We start from the raw sequence: 26,145 nt of genomic DNA, 5'->3' as shown, positions 1-26,145 counted from the left end.
TTTTAAAGGGTTTTATGTACTTTTTCCTTACAAAAAACACAATGTCCACAGATTTACATTAAACTTACACAGTTTGAAGATTATGATCGTAGAAAGCTTCCTTTGACATTTTACTTACCGAGGTGCTGTAGTTTTTGAGAAATGAGTAAAAGTAATAATTTTCGTCTCAGTTTTAGCATGTAAAAACGTATTAACCAGTTATGCTATGGTTTTGGTATAATAGCATAACTGGTTAAGGGGATTTTACATGCTAAAATAATTTTGGTCTCATGAGACCAAAACTATTTTGTGACTTGTTTTACTCATTTCTCAAAAACTACACAACCTTAGTTAGTAATATTTGAAGGGAAGCTTTCCACTATCATTATCTTCAAACCCTGTAAGTTTAGTGTAAATCTGTGGACATTTTGAAAAAGTACCCAAATCCTTACACTGTTTCAAATCCTATAAATAATGACCAATACAAGAAACTCTCTTTCAGATTACCTCATCTGAAAAACTACACAATCTCTTTGCTCTTGTTGTAAATCAAATTTATACTCAGGTTTTTTAGTGTTTTTTTTATGTTCGTATTTTTCCCCTCTTTTCAACTGAGTGTAATTTGAAGAACGGGTTTCATGTATTCAACACAACAACAAGGGTCTACTACTCGGGAAATAGGCTAATTTAAACCTCCTCAACCGTAACAAAATGGGATCTGCAACAAGCGGGATCCGGCAATATACATATTCCAGTTTCCCGCAAAGCAATTATGGAGTCGAGGGAGTGATAACATGAAGGGGGCAGTATCTTGGGACAAGAACACGGCCATTTGCTGACAGAACAAGAAAAGATGCTATTTGTCACTAAAACTGGTCACATATGACGCTCATGAATTCCAACTCATTCCTATTTTAAAGCTGTGGACTTTTATGCGGCCGCGTGCACGCTAAGCATTAATTATGACGTGTCGAACAAATATTTTCAAAAACGGCCAGTTATAGAGCCCCGGTACTCAACAAATGCTTGGTCAGATCATGGTCAGATTTGCTTAAAATGAGTGTAAAATTGCTGAATCTGACGCTCGTATACATTTTGCACCCATTCCTTATACATAAAGGATCACCTCCAATGGCTGAACATAACGGTCACAACTGCCACTATATACCTTCTGAATGGTTCGTACACGGTCACCATGAGTTAACGAGGATTATCTGCGCTGGCATTAGCGAAATTAATGAGCAACACGACCTTTCACTTCCTTGACATTCGTTATCAATACCACCAGATTCCACTCTGAATGAGTGTACCCATAATATGTGGATCAAATGACCCGGAAACTATGTCAAAATGACCCAGAAAGGAGTCAAAATGACCCAGAAAGGAGTCAGGATAAAGTAGAATCTGTTTTTAACCATTTTCCAGGTCTGCTTGACCCAGAGACGAGTCAGCCCCCCTTGGGACCCCGCCGGAACAGGGTTAATTCTGACCTGGGTGTTTATAGACGAAGCGAAGATCAATTGTCTTTATGGTCTCAACCCGTGGAATTGTGCAATAAAACTAGGTCCAAAACCCCACCGTATTCGTTCGATCGGAGGCCGGACGACGATAGTGGAATCCTCAAAACAAACTGCTCGTAACTTCCCATCATAAGATGGTCCAACCCTAGCCCTGGCGGCCTTCCACTTTCGTATTGTTGTAGGCCCATAGCACAGAGGAAGAGTTCTGTGTGGGGTTAACCTAACCCAATAACTCATACGTGACCGGGATGCGCTCTCAAGAACATCATTGAACTTTAAGTGGAGCAGTTCAATTGAGCAGCCATCTGCGCATAAAGTCACACACTTCAACAGTAAACAACTATATAATATGATGTGTCCATCCATTTTATTTAGAGCAGCACAATCGCCGTTAAAATAGCTGCACGGGCTTTCAACGAGGAGGTCTACCAGCATAGAAATATAAGTAACCGATGTATTGACAGTCAACTATGTACATAGTTGCATGTACGAACAAAACCCCAGCAAACAAAATCGCGCAGCTAAAAACGTCGATTCCACGATTTCAGGCGTGGAATTACGTTTGTCTACAGCGAATGATTTGTATGAAGAACGGGTGATTGAGAAAATGAAATAGGGCGACAATTTGGTCAATTTGCCAATGACCGAGGGAAAACAAATATGAGAACAATCCTTTGTTCTTTGAGAGAGAAAAACAAATCTTTATTCAACCATTCTTTTAATATTAACAGGTTATCTTTGATACGGACGTCGTTGCGTCGCACGCCCGCGCACATCTGCCGCATGACTAATGTTCGCTCTTCGGACTCTGTGAAATTTAAAAAATAAAATCATCCATTTCTTATTCAAGAAGCATTTCATCGTCCAGAAACTTTTAATTGTAAAAATAACCTTGAGTCTTTGAAGAACTCAAATCTAAAAAAGCAAAGTCCAATTATAGGTTTCAACGGCCAATTTCAATCATTTTAACGCCTGGATCATTTAATTTAAATTGAAAAGAAATATCACACATATCAAGAATATACACACATTATTTCTCTCTTCATTTAGTTTTTACTGAAACTAGTTTTCACGCAATGGCAGTCCACGGAACAAATTGAAAACTAATCAAGTGCACCCGACCAAAATGGTGTCTCTCTTTGATTTATTTATTTTGAGGACATTCTAGTGTTACCCAATTGTTTGTTTTATAGGCTAATTTTGTGAAGACAAACTCGGACCTTCATTTTTAATTGGATGACCGAACGGTGGAAATGATTGCCCACAAATTAAGCAACAATCGAAAAACACCGTTGAAGGTCTCTTGCGAGATAATTTAGCCAACTAAAATCATTGGTTCGGCCCGGTAGGTTTTTTACGTTTTTAATACATTGGTTCAACTGGCCTTGATCTTTCCTTAAGTTTAATTTTTACATGTGCACATTTTTATTTCATCTTTTTATTTTCTTTGTTATTATTTTATTACCCCCCCCCCCCCCCATTTTAACTCGTATTGGTGTTTCTGCTTATTTTTTTGACTATATTGAAGGGTCTATGTACTTTTTAGTTGGCTAATGAATTTTTTTTCTAACAGAAATTATGGTGTTCACGGATTTACATTGAGCTTGCAGGGTTTGGGGATGGTGATGGTGGAGGGCTTCCCTTGGAATGGTGCTTGCTGGTGTGCTGTGGTTTTTGGGGGATGGGTGGGGCAATGTCGCAGAGTTAATTTTCGTCTCAGTTTTGGCGTGTAGGGTCGTATTGGCCAGTTATGGGATGTTTTGGTATAATATCATGGCTGGTTGATGGGTTTTTTCGTCTCACTGAGACGAAATATGTTTTGTGGCTTGTTTTGCTCATTTCTCGGGGGCTGCAGTTCCTCGGTGTATGGTATTTCAGGGGAGGCTTTCTACTGTCATTGTCTTCAGGCCCTGTAGGTTTGTTGTGAATCTGTGGACATTTTGAAAAAGTACCTTGTGTTTATCGTTTGTGTTATTGCTTTTTACTTGCCATCTTTTGTTTAAACTTTTACTGCAATTTTAGAATGTTTAATGTATAGTATATAAATGTGTATTTTCTATGAGCTAGGTCTGGGAGGGCACATCTTTTTTGATGACAGTTTTTGGACTTTTGCCCTTCCCTGGACGGCCTGTGCTTGTTTTATGGTTTTCTTTGTTTTTGTCCGAAGAATTAAAATAAATAAAAATAAATAAAATATATGCGCAGGGGTTTGATAATTTAAATGCGTCGATCGTTAAACAGTTGTCGGCGGCTATAGTAGAAAGCTACAATTTAAGTTTTGTAATGCTGCACCCAAACTAAATTTGCATCCGGGGATAAAGAATATTAATTTTGGTTTTACCCATACACAGATGTAAGCAAAGTTTACTCATTACATTCCCGAGTCCTGTGAAAAAAAAAATTCAGAGGATAAACGTTTATGGGTCAACGGATAATTATTCAATGTAAACACCACTAAAACCTAACTATATACTACTGGTTTAGCTTCACGATGCGCGAGCAAATACGTAAACGTGAACGTCCGAAAATTGTGTCAGTAAAATCTCACGTTTTAGGCATAATTATGTGAGGTCAATACCTGGCAGTTTTTATAGAATCTATGTTTTCTGATAGTATTCCAGCTTCAGACGGCTTTACGTGATATTATTCTCATTTACTGCCCCAAGCCTCAATGTCTTTTGAAATTTTATTTAAGTTCTTTGAAGTTAATTTAAGTTCAATTAAAAGGTCAGTCCTTACTCCCAACATGACATTTTTATGGTCTATCCCATGTTACGCCTCATGTCCTTTGAATTCAAAGTCAACAGAGAGCGTTTCTCCAATTATTCCAGCTACAACATTCTTCTTTGTAGGAATGTTATTTTGCGACGTTACGACGTGTCCCTTGTAAGAGCATGTTTCCATGTGAGTGCACGGTTATTTTTAACCGTGGCAACGTTGTAAAGTGTGTTTATTTGACTAATTGAATAAACAGATACAATGAAACCTTCTCTTTATTGAGAATCGTGTGAATAATTAAATTTACTCGATCTTCTCGCTCTTTCGTGAGATGGGTAAAGTGCGACTCCGGATAACAATCATCAATCTTATCCATTAAGTTTGTGAGAATATAGATTTGTTATAAAAGTTAATAATATTAACTTTTGAATAGATTTGTAATAAAAGTTAATAATGTTAATTTCTATTAAAAAATCTCATATGCTTATATTATAGAAATGCTTATATATATAAGCGTATTTCAACTCTCACAATTATTCATACCGTAAACGCTCGTATTAAATAAATAAAATACTTCCGTATTTTTATTACCATGAATTTTATACTTACAATTTTTTTTTTTTTTTTGGTAAAACCGTCTTTGTCCCTTTTCGAAACCAGGTTTGGGCTTGGGCTTATAGGCTCCGTCAAAAAAATGTTTCAAACGTTTCGTATACACTTTCAACACGGTGCTTCAATCAGGGACCGGAGCCTACGCCTCAGCCGAAGCTTATAACCTGTGGTTTCGAAAACAACCCAAAAGTAAAAAGGAATGTTACAACGAGAAGGATTTATTGAAGAATTCCTTTTTGCACAGGCAAATACGATTGTGTATGAAATTGGGCAGATCGAACAGTTGGTTGTGGGTGGGGATTTAAAAGAATCTTAAAAACAAATGTCCCTGAAAGTGTTTATTTGGGAGTGTCTATGGATTTGACTTTTATTTGAAGAGGATTCAGTGCCGACATGGTCAAGAGGAATTCACAGAGATAAAAACTATTGGAGCACGCAACGGCATCACATTATTTACGGTAAATGTTTATTTGAACATTTTCATTGCCAGCAGAATGACACAAAAAATGCTAAAAAGGACTGTCAGTCATTCTAATGAAAATTGGGGGAAATAATTCTAAAGACCGTCGATGCCAAAATTACATCCGGTCCAAGTATCTAAAATTAATCTGTAATGCATAGTGACAATCCGCTGTATTTTGGTTGTTATTCTCAATTTGAATTTTACGGAGTTGTGTTGAGGATGTCTGAACTGTACAATTCATTCCCCAAGGGATTTTCAGGCGGTGTTAGACGGATTAAGTATCAGGTTAATTGAGTGAATCAAGAATCTGATGTGTTTTGATTGTCCACAGTTTGGATCCACCGAGTTTTATTTTAGTTCTGCAGGGATATCTTCCCCAATGATTGAGTTAAAGTCCATATTTTCGTACACGATACGTTGGTTGGAATTCTCGTGTACAGTACACACTCATCGTGTACGATATTGTACATGCATATGCAAACAACATTAAACGTTTATGACCAACGATTGTTGTTTCATTTAACAAGTTTTCAATGTTCAAATTACTTTTCAACAATTTTCACATTAACTTAAATTTTCTTGAAAACTAAGTGGCTTCAAAATTAAATTTCCACGTTCAAAAAGTTAAATTCGTACTGTACGTTTGGGGTTGGTCTGTTTTCAGTTGCTTTATAGTTGAAAAGCTTTGGTGCATAAAAATATTAAGTTGTAATTTTAGCTGGATCAATGATAATAGTTACAATTAAATTGAGTCCCCTAATGTGATACGAGGATAAATTATTATTTAAATCTCTCTAACTTTGTTCTCCCTTGTATTTTAGTGCGATGCTGGGCTCGGGACCAGGAAGTTCTTTGAGCAGATAAACGAACCTCCACAGAAGCTGATGCTGATTGGTCCAGCTTGTTCAACCTCTGCACAGGCCGTTGCCCAGACGTCGTTCTATTGGAACCTCATTACAGTGAGTGTGCATGATTCCCCTATTGATATTGTAACATTGGTGCGTGGAGGAGACCAGACTCGCATTTTACAGGCATTTTTTTAAAGAAGATACCATTAGTGTTACTTGTGAAAGTTTAATCCGATTACAGTGTCAACTTTTTGAGAAAACGGCACAAAACTGTATTTTCATCTCTGGCATTACGGAATTTTCATCTCTGGCAGCCTTCGCAAACGGACACCACGGAAATTTGACTTTCCAGTCAACCCACATTAATCGATTCCCCGTGCATGAACATTTTCTCAGAGTCATTTTTTGTTTATTAAGGTGAACAATATGAAAAGTATTCCATAAAAGGAAATCATTTTTAATTGTCAAATACCAGTCTTCTCACTTGGTGTGTCTCAACATAATGCACAAAATAACAAACCTGTGAAAATTTGAACTCAGTTGGTCGTCGGAGTTGCGAAACAATAATGAAAGAAAAAACACCCTTGTCACACGAAGTTGTGCGCTTTCAGATGATTGATTTCGAGACCTCAAAGTCGAGTTATGGGGTCTCGATATCAAATTCGTGGAAAATTACTTATTTCTAGAAAACAACGTCATTTCACAGGGAGCCGTTTCTCATAATGCTGTATATCAACAGCTCCCCATTATCTTTACCAAGTAAGGTTTTATGCTAAATAACTGTTTTCAGTAATTACCAATAGTGTCCACTGCCTTTAGCTAACAGTAACCAACTTAGATATTTGAATTCTACCTTCAACAACCCACGTTACAAAACCTCTTTTGAGAAAAACAAATAGTTGATCAAAGTAACAAGTATAATGCTTAACACAGTCGAAACAAGCCTCTGATAAAACATTTAAAGACCTAGTTCCAATTGTACCGTACGACTCGAGGTTGAGTTACAAAAAGAAACATCAATGATCAACATCTCTATTCTATTCTTAATTTATCATTTCTTCAATGACGAGATGTTTATTCTGTATTATGCATACATCATTTTGTTCGAGAGGTTGGTTTTATTTGTGAGAAAAATGCAGAAAGTTTCATCTGAATTAATAACAATCACTGCATCACTTCCTAACCGCTCTATATTCACAATACGTTAATAATATATTTCCGCAAGTAACTAGAGCACAAACAAACGGAAAGGCTCCTTTCTGTTTGCTATGACAATAAATCAATTCAGTCGAGGCAAAAACAATTTCTGAGGTTTTTTTTTCCTAAAAGAAAATGTTGGGAAAAATTCTAAAATTTGAAAAGAAATAATTAATATCTGTGGCAACGTGGCACAGTAACAGTGTTAGCACGAATAAATTTCTTCCGGAACTATTTTTTTTCGACGAAGTTGCCTGTGTCTTTGTTCTTCTATATCGATTTAGAAAAAAAAAGGAATAAAAAAGGGTGATCTTTACAACAACAAAAAACAGGGGAATTTTTGAGGATGGCAATTCTAATGTGCAGAAATAATAGTATCTCCCGGAAACTGCGAAATGTTAAGATGACCATTTCATGTCAGGCAGGCCAAGTTGTCGAATGCCGGTATCTATATGCTGATCCATTGTGAAGGATAGAGGTAATCTATCTCAGCCATGAGTCCTTGTCCAACACTCATTCCGTTTAGAGAATTGCTAAAGGTAGAGTCATACAATGGTCTCCACGATACTTTATTGTAAAGATAGTTATGGTCTTGAGCATCCTGATGGGAAAATCATTTCATCTGAAGACTCTGAATGTGGACAAATTTGAACCGCCAAGAGATGCAATATACCTTTACCATGCTGTCTTCGTCTTGGTCATGTTCCTGTATACCGAATAACAATAACGAATGCTGATAATCATTTTGCAAATATGTTGTTCTTCCAGCCTCTGTTTGGTTACCATGATATCAATGGGTAAAATTCAAGATGGCTGCACAATGACTAAGGTCTATTGGTACCCGCTGTCACCTCGCTAAACGTGGATGGATTCGACGTTCTCGATTAAAGTAACCGTGACATTTTGTTGCTGTTTTCTCAACAGATATACACTGTATTCAGCTGAAACTTTCGCACTAGACATTTATTGTATTTTCTTGATAATTTTACCAATAATTCAGCATTAAGTTGACCCCAATCTACCCTACCTTTTTCTCTTTTGACCGACGCATCAGAAAAATTATAGTTTGCGAGATCGGCAGATAACTTGCTTGCTAAAGTTCAAAGACCTCGCTTTCAGCTCAAACCATGTTTAACAGCGGCCAGTCCCCAACCAATGTCATATTTTTCAAACGCATTGAAGGAAGACCTGGATCTTATTGTGCTAATTCCTAAAGAAACAGCTAATAAGTAAGTAATGACTCATAACAGTACAAAAACAAGTACTGGTATAAACATTGCCAATCATAATAATATTACAAGGTCTAAGTTATTACACACAAAAACACAATAGTTTGAAGAATTTATAATACCTGTCATTAAAGGCACTGGACACTATTGGTAATAACTCAAAATAATTGTTAACATAAAAACTTACTTGGTAACAAGCAACGGATAGCTGTTGAAAGTATAAAACATTATGAGAAACGGCTAACTATGAGTAACGTAATTTTCGAGAAAGAAGTAGTTTTCCACTAAAATATTTGAATTTGATTTCGAGACCTCAGAATTAGATTTTGAGGTCCCGAAATCACTCATCTAATAGCACACAACTTCACAGGTTTATTATTGTATGAATATGTTGAGACACACCAAGTGAGAAGACTGGTCTTTGACAATTACCAAAGGTGTCCAGTGTCTTAAACATGCTCATAAGTGTCTTATCGCTTCATAGCTTGCTGCGCAATTTGTTGTCAGCAAAATCAAGTTAAGGGCAGTTAATTATTTGGTTAAACTAAATAAGCGCATGGAACAAAAGCCATCACAGCAACTGGTTACTGTCGTTGGTTGAAAGAGCTATTCAAGCTACCAAAATATGTGTCATCCATGAGGCGGCACGTTGGTGCTTTCGTTATACCTCTCGTGTCTTGAGAGCTTGTTTAAAGCCACTGGACACTTTCGGTACATAACTTTTTTTTTTAAGTTCACAGATTTACAAATAACTTACAGGGTTTCAAAAAGTAATGGTGAAAGACTTCTCTTGAAATATTATTCCATGAAATGCTTTACTTTTTGAGAAAACATTCAAACAATATCAACTCTCGATATAGAGAATTACGGATTTATTTTTAAACACATGTCATGACACGGCGAAACGTGCGGAAATAAGGGTGGGTTTTCCCGTTATTTTCTCCCGACTCCGATGACCGATTGAGCCTAAATTTTCACTGGTTTGTTATTTGATATAGAAGTTGTGGTACACAAAGTGTGGGCCTCGGACAATGCTGTTTACCGAAAGTGTCCAATGGCTTTAACCAGTATAGTTTACATTTCACAAAAATGGTTTAGGGAATTTTTTTACCGCGAACTGTGTCGGAAGTGCGGTTCAATATCATCAAAAAAGTAGTACACGGAAAAATATATAAGAACAAACACGATGCAGTACAAATACAGCAGTTAAGGTCCTCAGTTAACACCCCATGAGTGTTAAATCACCCATTGTTAACTTATCACAATTGTGTTAAATTAACACTTTGGTGTTAAATTGTTTTAAATATATTTATAAATTCTGAAAACAACTTGATTTAATCAGGCTAGTTTATACATGTTATTTTAACAAGTTATGAGGGGGACCAGTCTGGATCCTTTTGGTCACAATACTGCAGTAGTAACTGTGCACACAGGGAACTTAATTGATATAAAAAGCTGCGCTGACAAATAAATCTATGAGAGAAGGACGATTGGATCTTTTAAAAAGGTTTTAAAAGCATTCACGAGTAAAATTGACACTGAGGCCTATAGGATCAATAACTTTAAAAAAAATAATGAAGGTTTTGTATTTTGTGTATATGGACAAAATGACAGTTGGACCAATTCCGAGATGGTCAGCTTGTTTCACATTGTTACCCTTACCATTGATCCTTTATGAGTCACTTTGACCCAGATCAAGAGTCCATGCTAAAATTTTGTTTTATCTTTATGTTGTTGCAAAATGTCTTAAGCATTGTACTCATTTGGTACTAACAATTTTTTATGAAATATAAAGAACTAAAAATAGTCATTAGTAATTAATTATCCTATTTGTCTCTCGAATTATTGCTGTAAGCATCGTACCACCTAGTAAATATTCTCCTTTTGTCTTTACTGTTATTGCATAATATATTAAATATAGGCATAGTACTCATTAGTAATTAGCTCTTTCATTTTTGTCTAGTATTGCAAGATATTTTACTAAGGAACGTACCCATTACTGATTTACTATCTTCTTTTGTATTTTCTATTGTTGCAGGATATCTCACTATAAGCATGGTACTCATATAATTATTAACTATCTCCTTTTGTCTGTTATTTGAATGCAGGAACTAAGCATCGCACTCATTAGTAGTGTTGGCCAATATTGTCATTTACTTGTGTTTTCCTTGTTTTCTTTTGTGGCCCTTTCTTTCGTTATCTTTTTTTGAGCAAGTTTTTTAATTAATTATTTGCAATTTTTGATGTATAATGGGGGCGATACTAATATTTGTATACACTATTATCCATAGTAAAAAAAGTAAAAAAAAAATCACTACTCGTGTATGTACTTGTTCATTATTATTAATTAACTAAACCCCATTGTGTCTTTCCCATTTGTTCAAGATGTCTTACTCGGCCGGCTCCTCAGCACTATCGAACCGTGTGGAGTACCCGTACTTTTACCGCACCTACATGCCGGACGCCATGTTGAACAGGGCCCGCATAAGGATCATTAAGGACTTCGGCTGGAAAAGAGTAGCCACCATCCATGAAAATAAAGATCTTTTTTCACTTGTAAGTAAATTAAAATCAATCTGATTTAACTAAAAATTAAAGAGGATTTTCATTTTGCATTTACTTACATGGGCATTACTATTCGATTTATAGTGTCCGGCATTACCTATATAGCAGGCATATAAGCTTCGTTTTTGAAAAGGCAAGGGCACCAAGGCATTTTCTCCTTGTAAAGGGCAGCCTGTGATGAAACTATACGTTTCTACTGGAGCTTTTCAAGGGCACCGAAGCAATGACCAGGGGGCATGGAGGAAATCGTTGCCTCCATGAAGTGTCAGGCCTGATTTATATGATATGTCTCAATGTTGGTTCTGTATTAAAACGAATAAAGGCCGACATGACAGTGCCAACGTGCTGTTATGATCAATTCGTCTGCGTTAAACTACAGAACTTCAACACCTTTTTATTTAATAAAGGGAAGGTATACACGTTTGGTAATTGTCAAAAACCAATCTTCTCACTTGCTGTATCCCAACAAAAGCATGAAATATAAGCCTGTGAAAATTTGAGCTAAGAAGTTGGGAGAAAATGATGAGAGAAAAAACACCCTTGTTGGACAAAAGACTTCTGGCTAAAAGTCTTTTATTATTTTAGTGAGAAATTACCTCTTTCTCAAAACCTATGCTACTTCAGAGGCAGCCGTTTCTCACACTGTTTTATAATATCAACAGCTCTCCAATTCTCGTTATCAAGTCAGTTTTTAAGTTAATGGTTGTTTTGAGTAATTACCAAATGTGTACCTTCCCTTAAATAACTATACAAAAACTCGAAATAACATTGAACAATTTGAATGCATTTCAGTTTTCAAAGAAAATCCATGATAAGGCTGCTGATGCCTGGTAAAAGGTTGGTTACTATTTACTCAGGGGAAATTAGCACTTTCCCGTCTTGGCAAATAAAACCCATTCTTCTTAAAAGCTTCAATGGAAGCCCCCTGTCGTCAAAAAACAAGCTTGTGTTGTTTTATAGAATATGTGCATGTTTGTAGTAGTTCATGTGGCCGATCAAGGCCATGACAAAAATGTAGAGACTTTCAATTTTACTCTAGCTCGTGGAAGAAGTTAAAGTTGGACTTTCATCATTTGGTGTGCTCAAAGAACTGTCTGATATTGTGTCTTCCCCCCCCCCCGTAGGCCATAGACGACATGATCAATCTATTGAATGAGGAGAACATCACAGTCATCTCGTCAGAGTCGTTTGACGAAGACCCCACCAACCAGATCGCCAATTTGAAGGTATTTAAAGATAAGTGTTTAGAGAGGAACATACTTGCACGGAAAAAAGTGTATACATTAAAAAGCAACTCCACAAATTAAGGACATATTTAAAACAAAAATGATGCTTTCCATCCAAAGAAAAAAAAGGTGTAACAATAAAATAAAATAAAACTATGAATACGCCACTGTTGGGCCTGACAGGAGGAATCATTTACAGTATTCTCACAAAGTCTTCATCACAATGTTATAAATTGAGAAAAAAAGCAATGAACATAAAGATGAAAACACAAAGTTGACTTCTCAAACTTTTGCTCGATTAATAAATAAAAAAAGGGTTTTGTGTTAATGTTTGGATGGTCAACTGGAACAACCTGAACACGTCCCTTGAAAAATAATCATAAGGTATTATGATATATCATCAGGTATTTTTTTAAATCTCTGATGCGATAATGAATACTTTTTGGTTGAAATTCAACCAATCAAACGCCATTTTTCTTCTACATCAATAGATTTATGTAGATATACGGGTTTTTGAAAAACTATAATTTCAGGCAGTTTAGTCCAAATTACCTCGCTAAAATATGTATGGAGGACTTATAGAGACTCGCAAATGGTTGTTGCCTTGACAGTAATTGCACCATGCTCTCCCGGTCATGGGAAATGTACACCAGTGGTAAGATATTTACATTGAGAATGGCGTTTTCTTCATCAAAATAGGCACGATGGCCCATCTTTTGGTTATAGGTTTACTGCACAAAGCGTGATTATCATAGCTTGACTTTTTCAATTATAATAATCAACTATAAATTATTTGCATTTTTACTTATTTATTACATTCTTTATTCTAACAAAAACGACAAAGAAATTGAAGTGCAGCTTGTCTTTCTTTATCCTTATTTTGCAGTAGATCATAGACTGGCCATGTTTTTCCAATTTTGCCATTTCGCCTGCAAAGTTACAAATGTTGACTCTTTTAATTTTATTGATCCTTCGCCAAGAATTGATCGTGTTCACCTTAGAGGCACAAACGCTCAATTAGTCCATGAATCGAAACCATGTACACGGAAATCATTGAACAGTTTCCCGCCTAAAACGTGATCGATTTGAGGCCAAGTCGATCCTGTCCATCGATCTTTGTCTTGCGGTGCTGATTTTATTTAATGATGGTTTGTTCTGTTTATAATTTTGAACCATTATTTGCAACATTTAGTATTTTTTACAAGCAGATACTATTTGTTATATTGTTTTGTGCCATTATACAACTATTTCGTTTTTCTGACATTCAATGCGACCAAGACAATGGTCTGGTACCGCTGTTTTAATTATACATTCTTTGGTTGAAATTTTAGCCTGCCGCAATGCAGCCATCTTTTTCTGCTTTTTAATTTGTTTTCTTTATTTTATACCTAATTTTATTAAGAAATTGGATGCCCGCGTCATTCTCGTCAACACGTATGAAAGCAAGGCGAGGAGAATTATGTGTGAGGTAGGGACATAATATTTGGTTAACCTAATTTTGCCGATTTGTATTCACTCATTATTTCTTTTTAGATTATACATCATCCAGCATCTACTATTTGCAATGAAACAAGTTCTTCATGTTTGAAAAGAGCAGTGTTGTAGCCATGGCGGGTGATGCTGAGAGGGCCTGCCTAGAACTGACATATTTTGCCCAACACTCTGAGCAAAATACGTGACGAATTTGTCACGCTCGGGATCTGTTGGGCTCGGGATCTAATAACTTTGTAATCCTGAGCAGACCAATTGATGTCAGTAATTCATTCATTGAAGAACTATCCACAATTTTTAAGCAAACTGTTCCAATACCTGTAACTCTTCACAAACCATTTCAGGCCTGGAGGCACAACATCGTGGGGCATGTGTACGTGTGGTATCTCCGCAACGAAATCTACAAATGAATGTTTTACTTAGAAACAATGAATGTATTTTAAAGACCACTCAACGGACTCAATATTACCATGAAGAGCGCCATGGTAAACCACTAATGTAAAATCGATACAAATTGCACAAAACAATGACCTTACAGTCCTGAACAGATGACTGATGTTAGTAATTCCCTTAATGACCCTGGACACTATTGGTAATTGTCAAAGACCAGTCTTCTCACTTGGAGTATCTCAACATATGCATAAAATAACAAACCTGGTCGTCGAAGTTGCGAGATAACTATGAAAGAAAAAAAAAAACATTGTCACACGAAGTTGTGTGCTTTCAGGTGCTTGATTTCGAGACCTTAAATTCTAAATCTGAGGTCTCGAAATCAAATTCGTGGAAAATTACTTCTTTCTCGAAAACTACGTTACTTCAGAGGGAGACGTTTCTCACAATGTTTTATACTATCAACAGCTCTCCTTTGCTCGTTACCAAATAAGGTTTCATGCTAATAATTATTTTGAGTAATTACCAATAGTGTCCACTGTCCATAAGGACAACACATCCTCTTTCAAGTATGAAGCAAACTCTTTCTACCTGTAACTCTTCCACCAGGCGTGGAGGCAGAACATCGTGGGGCCCGGGTACGTCTGGTTCCTTTTGGGGTGGTGGACGAACCGCTGGTGGACTATTGACGATCAGTTCCTGACCAAATGCACCATTGAGGAGGTCAAACAGGCCGTGGAGACGTCACTCTACATCGGTACAGAGTGCGCCCTGTTCGGTGAAGAAAATGTTCAAACCGTGTCTGGAATTGTAAGAGAACAAATAATCAGTCCGTTTTATTTATCAGTATTTTTTGTTTTATCGCCCAAAGTAGCTGAACCGAATACAAATCCATCAAAAAGGCTGTTAAAGTTGTATGATATAAGGGTGTTTATGTTGACATATAGATACTTTATCCTAATTTTCCTAAACTAGAACAGCGAATCTGTCAAGTTTAGCAGACAGAATAACAACTTCTGTTTCGGTTGGGACATTAGCAGGCATTTTGTTTGAAATTGGAGTGAAAAGGGGGCTCAGGATGGATGAGGGCTGACAATGAAGGCAAACAAAATAATAGGTATGAATCAAATAATAAGATTACCCAACACATAGCTGTGTTTGAGGTGTGTATGTACAGGTAATGTCAAATATCTTAAAAAGTGGACGAATTCACTCCGTCTATGTATCGGTGTATAAACTGTGCAGATTTGTTCACAGTGGTATTTCACCTCTTTTATGCGGAAAGAAGCTGTATGATCACATTAGTGAAGTTTTGTGTGTTATCTGTGTTTACATGAAGCTATAAAACCAATCAAATTAATGTTTACTGGACCGCTATGCGAAGCCCAATTCAAAATTCTGTACCCATGACACGTGGCTTTGGGGAACCGGCAAATTGCTCAAAATAATTATTAAAAACCTCAAAGCAGTTACTCGGATTTTCATGACTCAAAAAGGTGTTCGCCAAATCGGGTTTAAGAAAAGTGACAACCATTTCTTAGCCGCTGGAATCACTGAAAATTGCTAGAATTGAAGTACTTTCCCTTTTTGATAAACATTATTTGTCTTTTTAAAAGAAAATTTGCATGTCACAAAAGAAGCTTTCGGCCCAGCGGATCAGAACAAAAATGTCACACCGTACACAATGCACATCCATTCTTATATAACACAAAATTGCAAGGATTCTGAAGATGAGTTTTCCACTAAATTTGACAGACCCCAAACGACTTTGATGACGAGTTGCGAAGGAGACTATCCGAGCCAGGGAATGAAAACTACACGTACAACGGTATAGCTTCATTTGGATATGATGCAGCGTGGGCAATGGCACTTGCACTTAATAAGACGGCACAGGTACGTATGGTACATACATGAAGTTTCAATTAATTCATTCCTTCATATGTAATATTTATTTCCATATCACAGAAAGACGAAAATACAGAACTGCATGCAGGAAACAGACAATTAAAGTAAATACCCAAATGAGCGGAGGTAACGTGAAATCATAGCACATTTTATTGATTTAATCACCTTTTTGTCTCCAAAGTGAAAAAGGTAGTCAGAGTGATTGATATCCTAGACTGGACAATTCCACTAAGAGGTGAGGGAGGTCATCCAGGTCCCAGAGTAGTTTACTTCTTACTGACTACAGCCTGTCAAAGGTTCTGGGGTTTCCAACGCCCCTCCCCGGCAATCAAACTTGTTGGCTATTGGTTCAATACAAACAAAGGAACTCACATCTTGTGTGTTTTGTTTAAAAAAAGTACGGATTTACAGGAATTCCATTCCACTTTTCCAATCGCTCAGATACGAAAAGAGTCGAGTTGTCTCACTAATTGATCATGTTTAACTAATGTATCTCGTAAGATGCCTAGCACTGACAATAATAAGAAGCAGGCTCGCAGTAGTAATTTTTCTCATCGACATCTAAGGTTGAGTAAATCTTCTAAGGCTATGATGCAATGATTTATCAACCTTTTCCGTAAAATAATTTGATTTTGTGAGATAAATATCTCGTTATCTGGATTTAATGATTTGTGGCTCTCTCGGAACTCCGGGGAACATCAAGATGTAATAATTGACTTGTGTTTCCTTTAAAGATACTGAAGACAAAGCGATTTAAAGATGGAACTTTTCGGCGTTTAGAGGAGTTCACGTACGATGATATAGAGATGAGTAAAGTATTCTTTGATGCCATCGACGAAACCAATTTTTATGGGACTTCGGTGAGTCTGTCTTGAGAATTTAATGGGGGCTAGGGTTTTAACTCTACTCTGAGTAGACCCCTCGCATTGTATGATGTAAAAGCTAAAACAGTGCCCTAACGTGCGGTCAAAAAAGACGTTCAATGGCTTAGAATTGTGCTTCGCGCGTACACACGTGCGCGTTTCCAATGTTTGTCTGCAGTGATGGCGGTCTTTTGCAATACTTTCTCAAACAAGTACCTGTAGGTCTATAGTTCATGTGGGTCCATATCATCATAATCCCATCTTATCAGATTCAACCCTTTTGAAATAAAATAAGAATTTTAAATCATTTTCTCTGTGTATATTTTTTATTAAATTCCAGGCTTTTCAAATACTCAAGAAAAAAATATGTTGATAGAAATGTGACTTGTCCTAATACACAATACAAGCGCCGAACAGTGAGTCACAATGACAAACGTTTTACCGCTATTGAATGCCGCTCTTCAATGGCTTGTTATTATAGTGTGCTGACACAATATCATTGAGCAGGGATATAGGTTTCATAAATCGAAAGTGTAGTTGGTTTCTAGCAAATGAAACTTTTAAGCCGCAAGAAAATTGGGTGGCTTTGACTTAATCTATTTCTGCCTCACTCTAGGGAAGAAAGTCCTTTGTTCGAACAAAAGGCGAATCGTAATGGCTCTGTGTGGACGAAGAATTATGGAAAACGACGTCTCGCAAAAATAGCGTATTGTACGGTGGCAATGCGGGGGTCTATATATACAGCATTGATTTTAAACTTGTACTTCCACCTTCTCTCTTTCTCTCATATTCAACCCATCAACGTAAAGCTGATTTATACATTATTTTAGGCATTTCTATAGCGCCCCACAAAAATAGGAGCGCTTTACAAAATGATAACAAAATTTACTAGAAACACGCAATGCAACGATACAAATACAAAACACACTATATACTAACAAATAACAATTTAGCCTGCTTAAACAAATGTATGGGTTTCGAGTCTATTTGAGAAGAGCTGACGTTAATAAAGCATACTATTAGCTTCCCGGATGTTATACGGGGAAGGGAATTCCACAAAAGGTGAGCGGCGGCTTGAAAGGCAGTACGCGACTTACAGTGTAAACAGGCAACATTATCAAGAGAGATACCACAACAATCAAAAGTGAACGTTTCAGTTCAAAACAGTGTATAATTATTGCTGAGAATACCCCAGCAAACAATCAAACTGACACGTATTTTATTTATAAGAACGTTGAATCCATCCACGTTCAGCCAGCAAGGTGACAGCGGGTATCAAACACATTTATAGCCGGATATTGGGAGCAGCACTCAAATGGACACCGCGACATTTCCAAATGAGTCGTCTGCACAGACGATTTTTGAAGATTCCAATTTTCGAGAATACTCTTTTTTTATATTTTTTTTTACTTCTTATCACCAGGGGCATTCAGACAAACATAGCTTCATGATGCTTATTACTATTACCATTTTGTAACAACCTGTAGCATTTCGGATAAAAATTACACATTTCGTTTAGGGTTTATTACCCGAAAGCACTATCCTATCTTTAAAGCCACTGGACACGTTTTGTAATTACTCAAAATATACATAAGCATAACAAATAACGAGGAACGAAGAGCTGATAGTGAACGCCATTGTAAACTCCCATCTGAAGTAACGTAGTTTTTGAGAAATAGGTCATTTCTTTCTAAAATATCTGAATATGAGAAAGACTTCAGGCTTGCCGCCTCTCTCAGACACCTGAAAGCACAACAATTAATTGTGCAACAATGGTGTTTTTCTTTCATTATTTTCTGGCAACTTCGATGACCAATTTGGTCCAAATTGGTTTGTTATTTTATGCATATAGTGGGATACATCAAGCGAAAGTACTAGTTTTATAAACTACCAAACGTGTCCTTTGTCGAATAGTTTAATGTTTATTATCATTACATTATCTATACGTATTTTATTGAATGGTTGATTTATTTTAACCAGGGTCCTGTGAGTTTCTCGGGAGCGGACCGTATTGCCGTCACTCAGATTGAACAGTTACGAGGTATGGGTACCAGACTATTCTGTTTCATAAGTATTAATCCATTGGGAATCAAAACGAGTCTTTATCCTTGAAAACATAACGAACAGATCCTTGCTTCAAATCACAAAGTAATAATCAGTGAAGGTGATTTAGATGCAATGTCAATGAAAAGAGTCAATATTAATCAAAGCATCATAATTAGTGTCGCCTTGTTTTTATCTGAAGGTTGGCGTTTACCGAACAACGCTTAAGAGGACTCTGGTTAAAAAAAAACATTTATTAAAATTTACAGCCTTTGCAATTTTCTTTCTGCACTACGTAATTGCCACTGTGGCGGTCAATGGGGACATTTTGTTTCTAAACCGATTTAAAGGAATCCTTAACAAAAATCAGGAAAATGTTTGAGGATGGCAATTCTAAACTATTTGCGTCCGAAATTTTGACGTCACAAATTCGCAAAGAATAATTCGCAACAGTTGAAATGTGCTCATGCGAAACATTTGCAGTGGAAACAGGGCTGTGACGTCAAAATTCACTGCGCATAGATCGTATTCGCTGTTTGACCTATATATAATGGATATTACATACAATAGGGCCTACTTGTTTTTTCCCATAGGACTCAGGAAGGTATAAGTATATACTGTACAGTGCTTTACACAGATCGGTGTATGGTTAAAACCAAATTATCTTCTTCACACCCCCAATGCAAATTTAACGTACATTTCTCATTTACTCCATCCATCATCTATAATATATAATTAACTTTTTTATCTCATCTTCCCCATGCTTATTCTATCGCTTCGTACAACGCACAACCACTAGTTGGTTGCTGGCCGAATTGGCTGCTACACAACGATAGCTGTTACCTCTTCGTTGACCTCCCAGCTACCGGCCAGAAAGCGTCAACTCACTGCAGTGAGAATGACGAGAGTCAGTTGGCAGTAGTCGACAGTCAGTCGCATCTAGATTTCCTGGTGGATACATTTGGGGGTTTGGGGTCCAATAAATGGTGAGTGATCAAAGACACATCCCTTATTATAATACCACCTATCCTTATCCGACGTAGTTAGTGTTTTAACTTGATCTCATTGACGTCACGTTTTTCACCTTGTTTGGGGGTAAACTTGCATTAAAAAGAAAAAGGAAAAAAAAAAAAAAAAAGGCCTTTAGAGCTACATAATTCTACTATAAACTAATCTCAGGGCAGAACCAACACGTTCTCAAGACCACGAGGAAATAATGAGATCAGTCCGGTTGCAAAATGACGAGAGATAAGAACATTAGAAGAAGAATTTTATTAAACCTTTTCTCGATTACAAAACACTTCGATGCATCAAAATGAGATGCTAATATTACCATGGCGACTTGTGTGACATCACTTGTTGTTTAGCAATAACTCCTTGTAAAATCGACCCCTGGTAATGCGCGCAGTCGGAGCATTTAGACAATGTTAGTTAGAATCTCACACCAATGATACAAATTCTTTAATTAATCGGCCTCAATATTTCAACATCCTCTCATTCTATTCGTCACTCCACACCAAATTATTTAGACTATTGATTGGAATGTCTGACCATGTGATACGCAATTGTAATTTGGTCCTGCTAGCGTCATTTTCTTCTGAAACCTTCTTCTCATTCCAAGTACGAGATGGAATTGTGTCTTTGGTTATATAACAACAAAAAACATGTGACTACCATGCCATGGGAAAGACGTTTGACCATAGGGCCATCGCAGATTTAAAAAGTAAATGTGTGAATAGCAATTGCAATGGCATGCCATTTCGATTTTGAATAGTGCTTGTTTTTCCACCTCAATTTGAAAAAAAGGCCAAAACTGACCCCACTGACCCAAATTTCCTGCTGTACATCAAAGGCACAATTTTCCCTATTGACCCATTTCACCTGACGTCATCATCAGAAAAAATTAAAATCTTGAATGCGCCATACTGGTGGGCATTTTCACTGTGCGTTTTTATATATAACTCTATGCTGCGCGTTATGCAGTAAAGTGTGCATTTTAGGCGACGCGGCGTTAATACACGAAAACCTAGCTGCCCACCAACACGGTGAGCGTGGCATTGGTCGCAGCGTGTGATGCGCGTGCAAGGGGTCAATACGGTCCCCTATCCCCACCCACTTCTTGGCAAATGGATACACAGAGGGGTTTGGGACTGAACCGTTGACAGTGAGGCATCATTTAATGGATGCTTGTACGAAAAAGAACCCTCTAAACAGGGTCACCCCAATACGTCTTTGTCAAGGTCCCCGTATAAAATGAGAGTAACGAATATTGATTCTCGTTTTATTACAAGAAATTGAACCAGGCTAGTCTAGTCTGGGTTTTGTTACTCTGGTTTGAATGAAATAAAGACATGAGGACGACACTGTTGCCTGCTTGACTATCACAGTCCGGAGCTATAAATTCACAACAGTTTGAGGTGGATTTAGCCTTTCGTTTCAGATGAAATCAATAGACTCATTAAGATTTACTCTTTGTTCATTTCATTCACACCAATGTAAAACAAAATCTAGGCCGGGATGACATGCTAAAAAATTCCTTCCGAGGAACTTTTTGGGGTGTACTTATTAGGTAGTAAAATTGAAGGCAACTGAAATAAGTATTCTTATGTATATTAAAAAAGAAAAATGAGATATTAACACAAATATGTAAATATAAATACAGGCTTTACGTTAGCAATTGGTTAACTGATAGCTAAGTATGCTCTGCTGAGCTCTACGTTGCATGCAATGTTGTGGCATTCGACTTTTCGAAGAGTTCATACTCTGCTCACCCTCCTCTTCTGAAGATGAGCAGAGTACACCTCTCGAAACGTCGAGACAACGCCACCACTTCTAAGAGTCCACACATGTCTCCTAATAAAGAGTTGCGTACATTGGTGTACACATGAAGTTGAGTTAAAGTTGTTTTTTCTTATGAGCGACACCCGTGAAAAGTGTCAAACATTATTCACTACCCGACAGGTTTATTGGTAGTTCTGATATCATGGAGCCCTCTACACAAGACACTTCAGACAGCACTTCATGTTCCGTGTTCGAACTTACCGACGAGGGATGGGTAGTCAACGCGGGTAACTGCAACGATTCTCTCCCTTTCATTTGCCAAGATAAAGCCGGTATGTTGACTTTATTAGTCATAAATAATTTTTACATTTTTGTATAATGAAAAAGAATTAACGGTGATATAATATGCTTCCTTGCTATATTAGTTAACAAGTATTTTGAAAAATTGCCCGCGTTTTTAAAATGCACGAAAGTGCTGTCTTATAAAATGGCGTATAGAAGATAAACTCAATATTTGATAGTTTTGTTTAAAACAGCAAGACGGAACGAGGGAATGAGAGAGTATAAGCCTACTACAAGACAATCATGAACTCATACAAACTACGAGATTGATATAGATGTCGGATTAAGAACAACGTCAACGATGACGTCATATTCGTTCGCTCAAACTTTGAAAGGAGTTTTTAAAGACATTTCTGTTGTTCAATTTGGCAGTATTTTCGACTCTGTACTTATTTATGTGTTTATTTATTTATTTATTTATTATTTAGTATTTATTAAACGGTTTGAGATGTTTATAAAACTGAAAAAGTAACAAACTTGCTTTACTTTGCTTTACAACTACAAATGTGACGTAAACTCTTGCATTCTACCACACTGAAGTGGAACACATTATTTTGCGATGTTTAGCGTTGACAGTTCTGTGTCATTGTAACCATGGAGCTAAAAAAAAAACCCATGTTGTAACGCGGTACATCAAATTTTCACGCAACACCGTTGATAATAACAATCCATGGAAAGTAATTGCAGCTATCTGTGCTTTAATTACCCTCATTAGAATATCTGGAGGTATCTGTTGGGAGATACGACATTGGAAGTACTGAGCTGAAGATGGACTTTGAGCTGTTATGGCCAGGTAGGTTCATTGCGGCTGTTTGAGTGAGGTCAACATTGACTTTAGATGCAGGGTTTATCAAATCCATCTTCATCAGCTTGCTTGTCGTTTTCTAGGAATTGTATGATTTACCACTATTTTGTTATTTTCTTTTACAATTTGGATGGAAACTGGGTCGAAGCTATCATTAGTTTTATAAACTTTTATATTTCTGGTTATGAAACCAATGATGTCTAACACGTTAACATATATGTAGCTTACATGCATGGTGAAACCTATAAACAAGAGTGCTTGGTATACGCGTATCATGAACTTGATAGACCGAGAAATAACCCCTCCTCTTTAACGATAAGTGTTCTTGGTTCTTTTACGTGCACATCAATCCCAGTACAAGGGACAGGGACAATCGAGTGTCATTGCTACACTAGAAGAAGCTCATGCCCAGAACTTAATGAAAGCAAGTAATGTTCTGAGCTCAAACTCAGAACTTGAGTTCTAAGTTCATGCCTATAACTCTATGATAGCAAGTAAAGTTCTGAGCTCCTCAGAACTTGAGTTCTAAGCTCATACTCAGAACTTGAGTTCTAAGCGCATGTTCAGATTTTTTAGTTCTAAGCTCATGCCCAGAACTCGATAATAGCAAGTAAAGTTCTGAGCTCATACTCAGAACTTGAGTTCTAAGCTCATACTCAGAAATTGAGTTCTAAGCTCATGCCTAGAACTCGATACTATCAGGTAAAGTTCAGAGCTCATACTCAGAACTTGATAACAGCAGTTCAGAACTTATGCTCAGAACTGGACAAAATCCAGTTAAGTTCTGAGCTCATGCTCAGAACATAGCATAAGTACGAACTGTTGAAAATGAGGGATTTGAATATTTGTATTGTCTACTTACAGGTGGAGTGGTACCACCTGACCAAACGCCCAATGGACAGCATAGGGTCAATGTCTACGTTGGTATAGACCTGGTTACCTTCATTTGTTTCAGCTCATTAGCAGGGGTCGGTATTCTACTCTCACTTGCCTTCCTTGCCTTCAATGTATGGCATCGTAAATTAAGGTAAAGAACTTCATTTGACGTTGGCATAAGTGAAATGTTTGTGACCGATGAGCAACAATGGTCCTTATGAATATCTGCAAAGCTCTCGTTTCGATTGGAGTGTTAGTATATGACTAGAGGCAGTTAAAGACACTGGACACTATATTGGTAATTGTCAGAGACCATTGATGTGAAATTCTAAATGTATCGTGGCCTATAGATACAAACGTTGCCGATTGCTTTACATTGTCTTGTTTCAATGCCTTTACTGATGCTTTTGTGAACAACATTTCATTCAATTTCACGTATATTGTCCACCTTTTATTTCAAAAAAATCGTAAAGGGGTTATTTTTAAATTTTAGTTGCGTATAATATTCTTTCTTTTTTTCCAAATTATGTTAGACCCTGATTTATTTCCAATTGACTTTCCTATAGGATCGTGAGAATGTCGAGCCCGAATCTGAATAACATCATTCTGATAGGAACCTCTCTGATTTACGTCTCTGTTATCTTCTACGGTATCGATGGGAACATCGTGAAAGCGGAGCTTCTTTTGCCATTCTGCCATGTAGGTTTGATTTGATTTGGTTTGATCTGATTTGATTTGATTTGATCTTAACTGATTTGGTTTGATTTGATCTGATCTGATCTGATTTGATCTAATCTAATCTGATCAGATCAGATCTGATCTGATTTGATTTGATTTGATTTTATCTGAACTGATTTGATTTGATTTGATCTGATCTGATCTGATTTGGTCTGATTTGATTTGAAATGGTTTATTACCATAAAAAATCAGGCTAAATTACATGATCTGTACAAGTTTAAAAACATTAAAATACATCAACAAATGTACATCATTAAAGGAACACATTGCCTTGGATCGGTCGAGTTGGTCTTTGAAAAGCGTCCTGTAACCGTTTGTTATAACATCGATATGGTTAGAAAGATGTTGTACAAGTAGAATACAATGATCTACACAAATATGCCTCAAAATTGCGTGGTTTTCGTTTAACCTCGTCGACAAACACGGTCGGCCATTTATAGGAGTCAAAACTTTGACTCCCATAAATGGCCGACCGTGGTAGTTCGCGACGTAAAATGAAAACCGTGCAATTTTGAGTGATACTTTTGTGGATCGTTATATTCTACTTTAAAATATCTTTCTAACCACATGCATTTCATAACAAACTGTTTCAAACGCTTTCCACAGACCAACTCGTCCGATCCAAGGCAACGTGTTCCTTTAATGTCTATGAATCATGACCGAATTACTAAGCATCGTTGATTTGATCTGATTTGAAATGGTTTATTAAAGTACAAATCTCTCGCACAGCCAATACGCTAAAAATTACATGATTTGTAAAAGTTTAAAAACAATAAAATACTAATTAACAAATTAACATCATTCTTACATATAGAATCATGATGTAATGACTAAGTATCGTTAACAACCATTGTTTTGAATAAAGCCAAACATTTCTCGTTCACAGGTAAGGGTGTGGTTACTGTCAGTAGGATTCGTCTTGGCGTTTGGGGCAATGTTCAGTAAGACATGGCGAGTGCATAAAGTCGTGGCTTTTAAGACGCCCAAACGAAAAGTAAGTAATCTGAAGGGAGTCACGTCTCGTCAGTGTTATACATGTGAAGATCAACTGCAAGCCTCTGCAATATACGAGCTTGTGATTTTTCAATTCATTTATTACTGGTTGTGAAGCTTAGCACTCTTGAAAGGCGAAATCAATATTAACCAGCCAAGAAACCAACGGAGAGAACCCAACGAGGGAAGTTTCAGCTTAAGATGTGGGAGGAATCCAGGGGGAAACAGTCACGCACCCAATCCAAATAGTGCCCCAGCGGGATTTGAACCGGGGTCCTAGTCCTTGAGGAGGTGGAAGGCAAGGAAAGACACCACCATAACGCCAGCCTGACAGCTTAATATTCTTCCGAGATGAAGTACATTGACTTTCATTCATTATATCTTCATGCTGTAACTTTACAAAGGGGAAATATTCATTTTGTAAGTCTAGTGCTTTAATGTGAGTGCTAATTTGCATTGCCACATCATGTTTTTCTCTCGCGCTAATTCAGTTCAATTCAATTTAAAATCAATTCAACTCAACATGACATTAATTCCATACTCTTTTTGGAAAATAATTCA

At 37.0% G+C, this 26,145-nt stretch overlaps 1 protein-coding gene across 1 annotated transcript in view; it reads left to right on the top strand.

Moving 5' to 3' along the window:
* Positions 1 to 26,145, top strand: part of LOC117299207 — a 39,950-nt gene that overhangs the window by 2,793 nt on the left and 11,012 nt on the right. The window contains exons 2-15 of the mRNA XM_033782669.1: positions 6,114 to 6,251; positions 10,952 to 11,122; positions 12,256 to 12,357; positions 13,760 to 13,825; positions 14,848 to 15,048; positions 15,994 to 16,131; positions 16,878 to 17,003; positions 18,987 to 19,047; positions 19,849 to 20,035; positions 22,023 to 22,162; positions 22,888 to 22,965; positions 23,842 to 24,004; positions 24,420 to 24,552; positions 25,478 to 25,585. Of these exons, the coding sequence (XP_033638560.1) occupies positions 6,114 to 6,251; positions 10,952 to 11,122; positions 12,256 to 12,357; positions 13,760 to 13,825; positions 14,848 to 15,048; positions 15,994 to 16,131; positions 16,878 to 17,003; positions 18,987 to 19,047; positions 19,849 to 20,035; positions 22,023 to 22,162; positions 22,888 to 22,965; positions 23,842 to 24,004; positions 24,420 to 24,552; positions 25,478 to 25,585 (1,812 nt within the window). The remainder of the gene's footprint in view (positions 1 to 6,113; positions 6,252 to 10,951; positions 11,123 to 12,255; positions 12,358 to 13,759; positions 13,826 to 14,847; positions 15,049 to 15,993; positions 16,132 to 16,877; positions 17,004 to 18,986; positions 19,048 to 19,848; positions 20,036 to 22,022; positions 22,163 to 22,887; positions 22,966 to 23,841; positions 24,005 to 24,419; positions 24,553 to 25,477; positions 25,586 to 26,145) is intronic.

Source organism: Asterias rubens, chromosome 1, assembly GCF_902459465.1.
Source record: "Asterias rubens chromosome 1, eAstRub1.3, whole genome shotgun sequence".
Taxonomy (NCBI): Eukaryota; Metazoa; Echinodermata; class Asteroidea; order Forcipulatida; family Asteriidae; genus Asterias; species Asterias rubens.
Note: the sequence above shows the minus strand (reverse complement) of the source record. Positions and strands in the feature narration are given on the sequence as shown.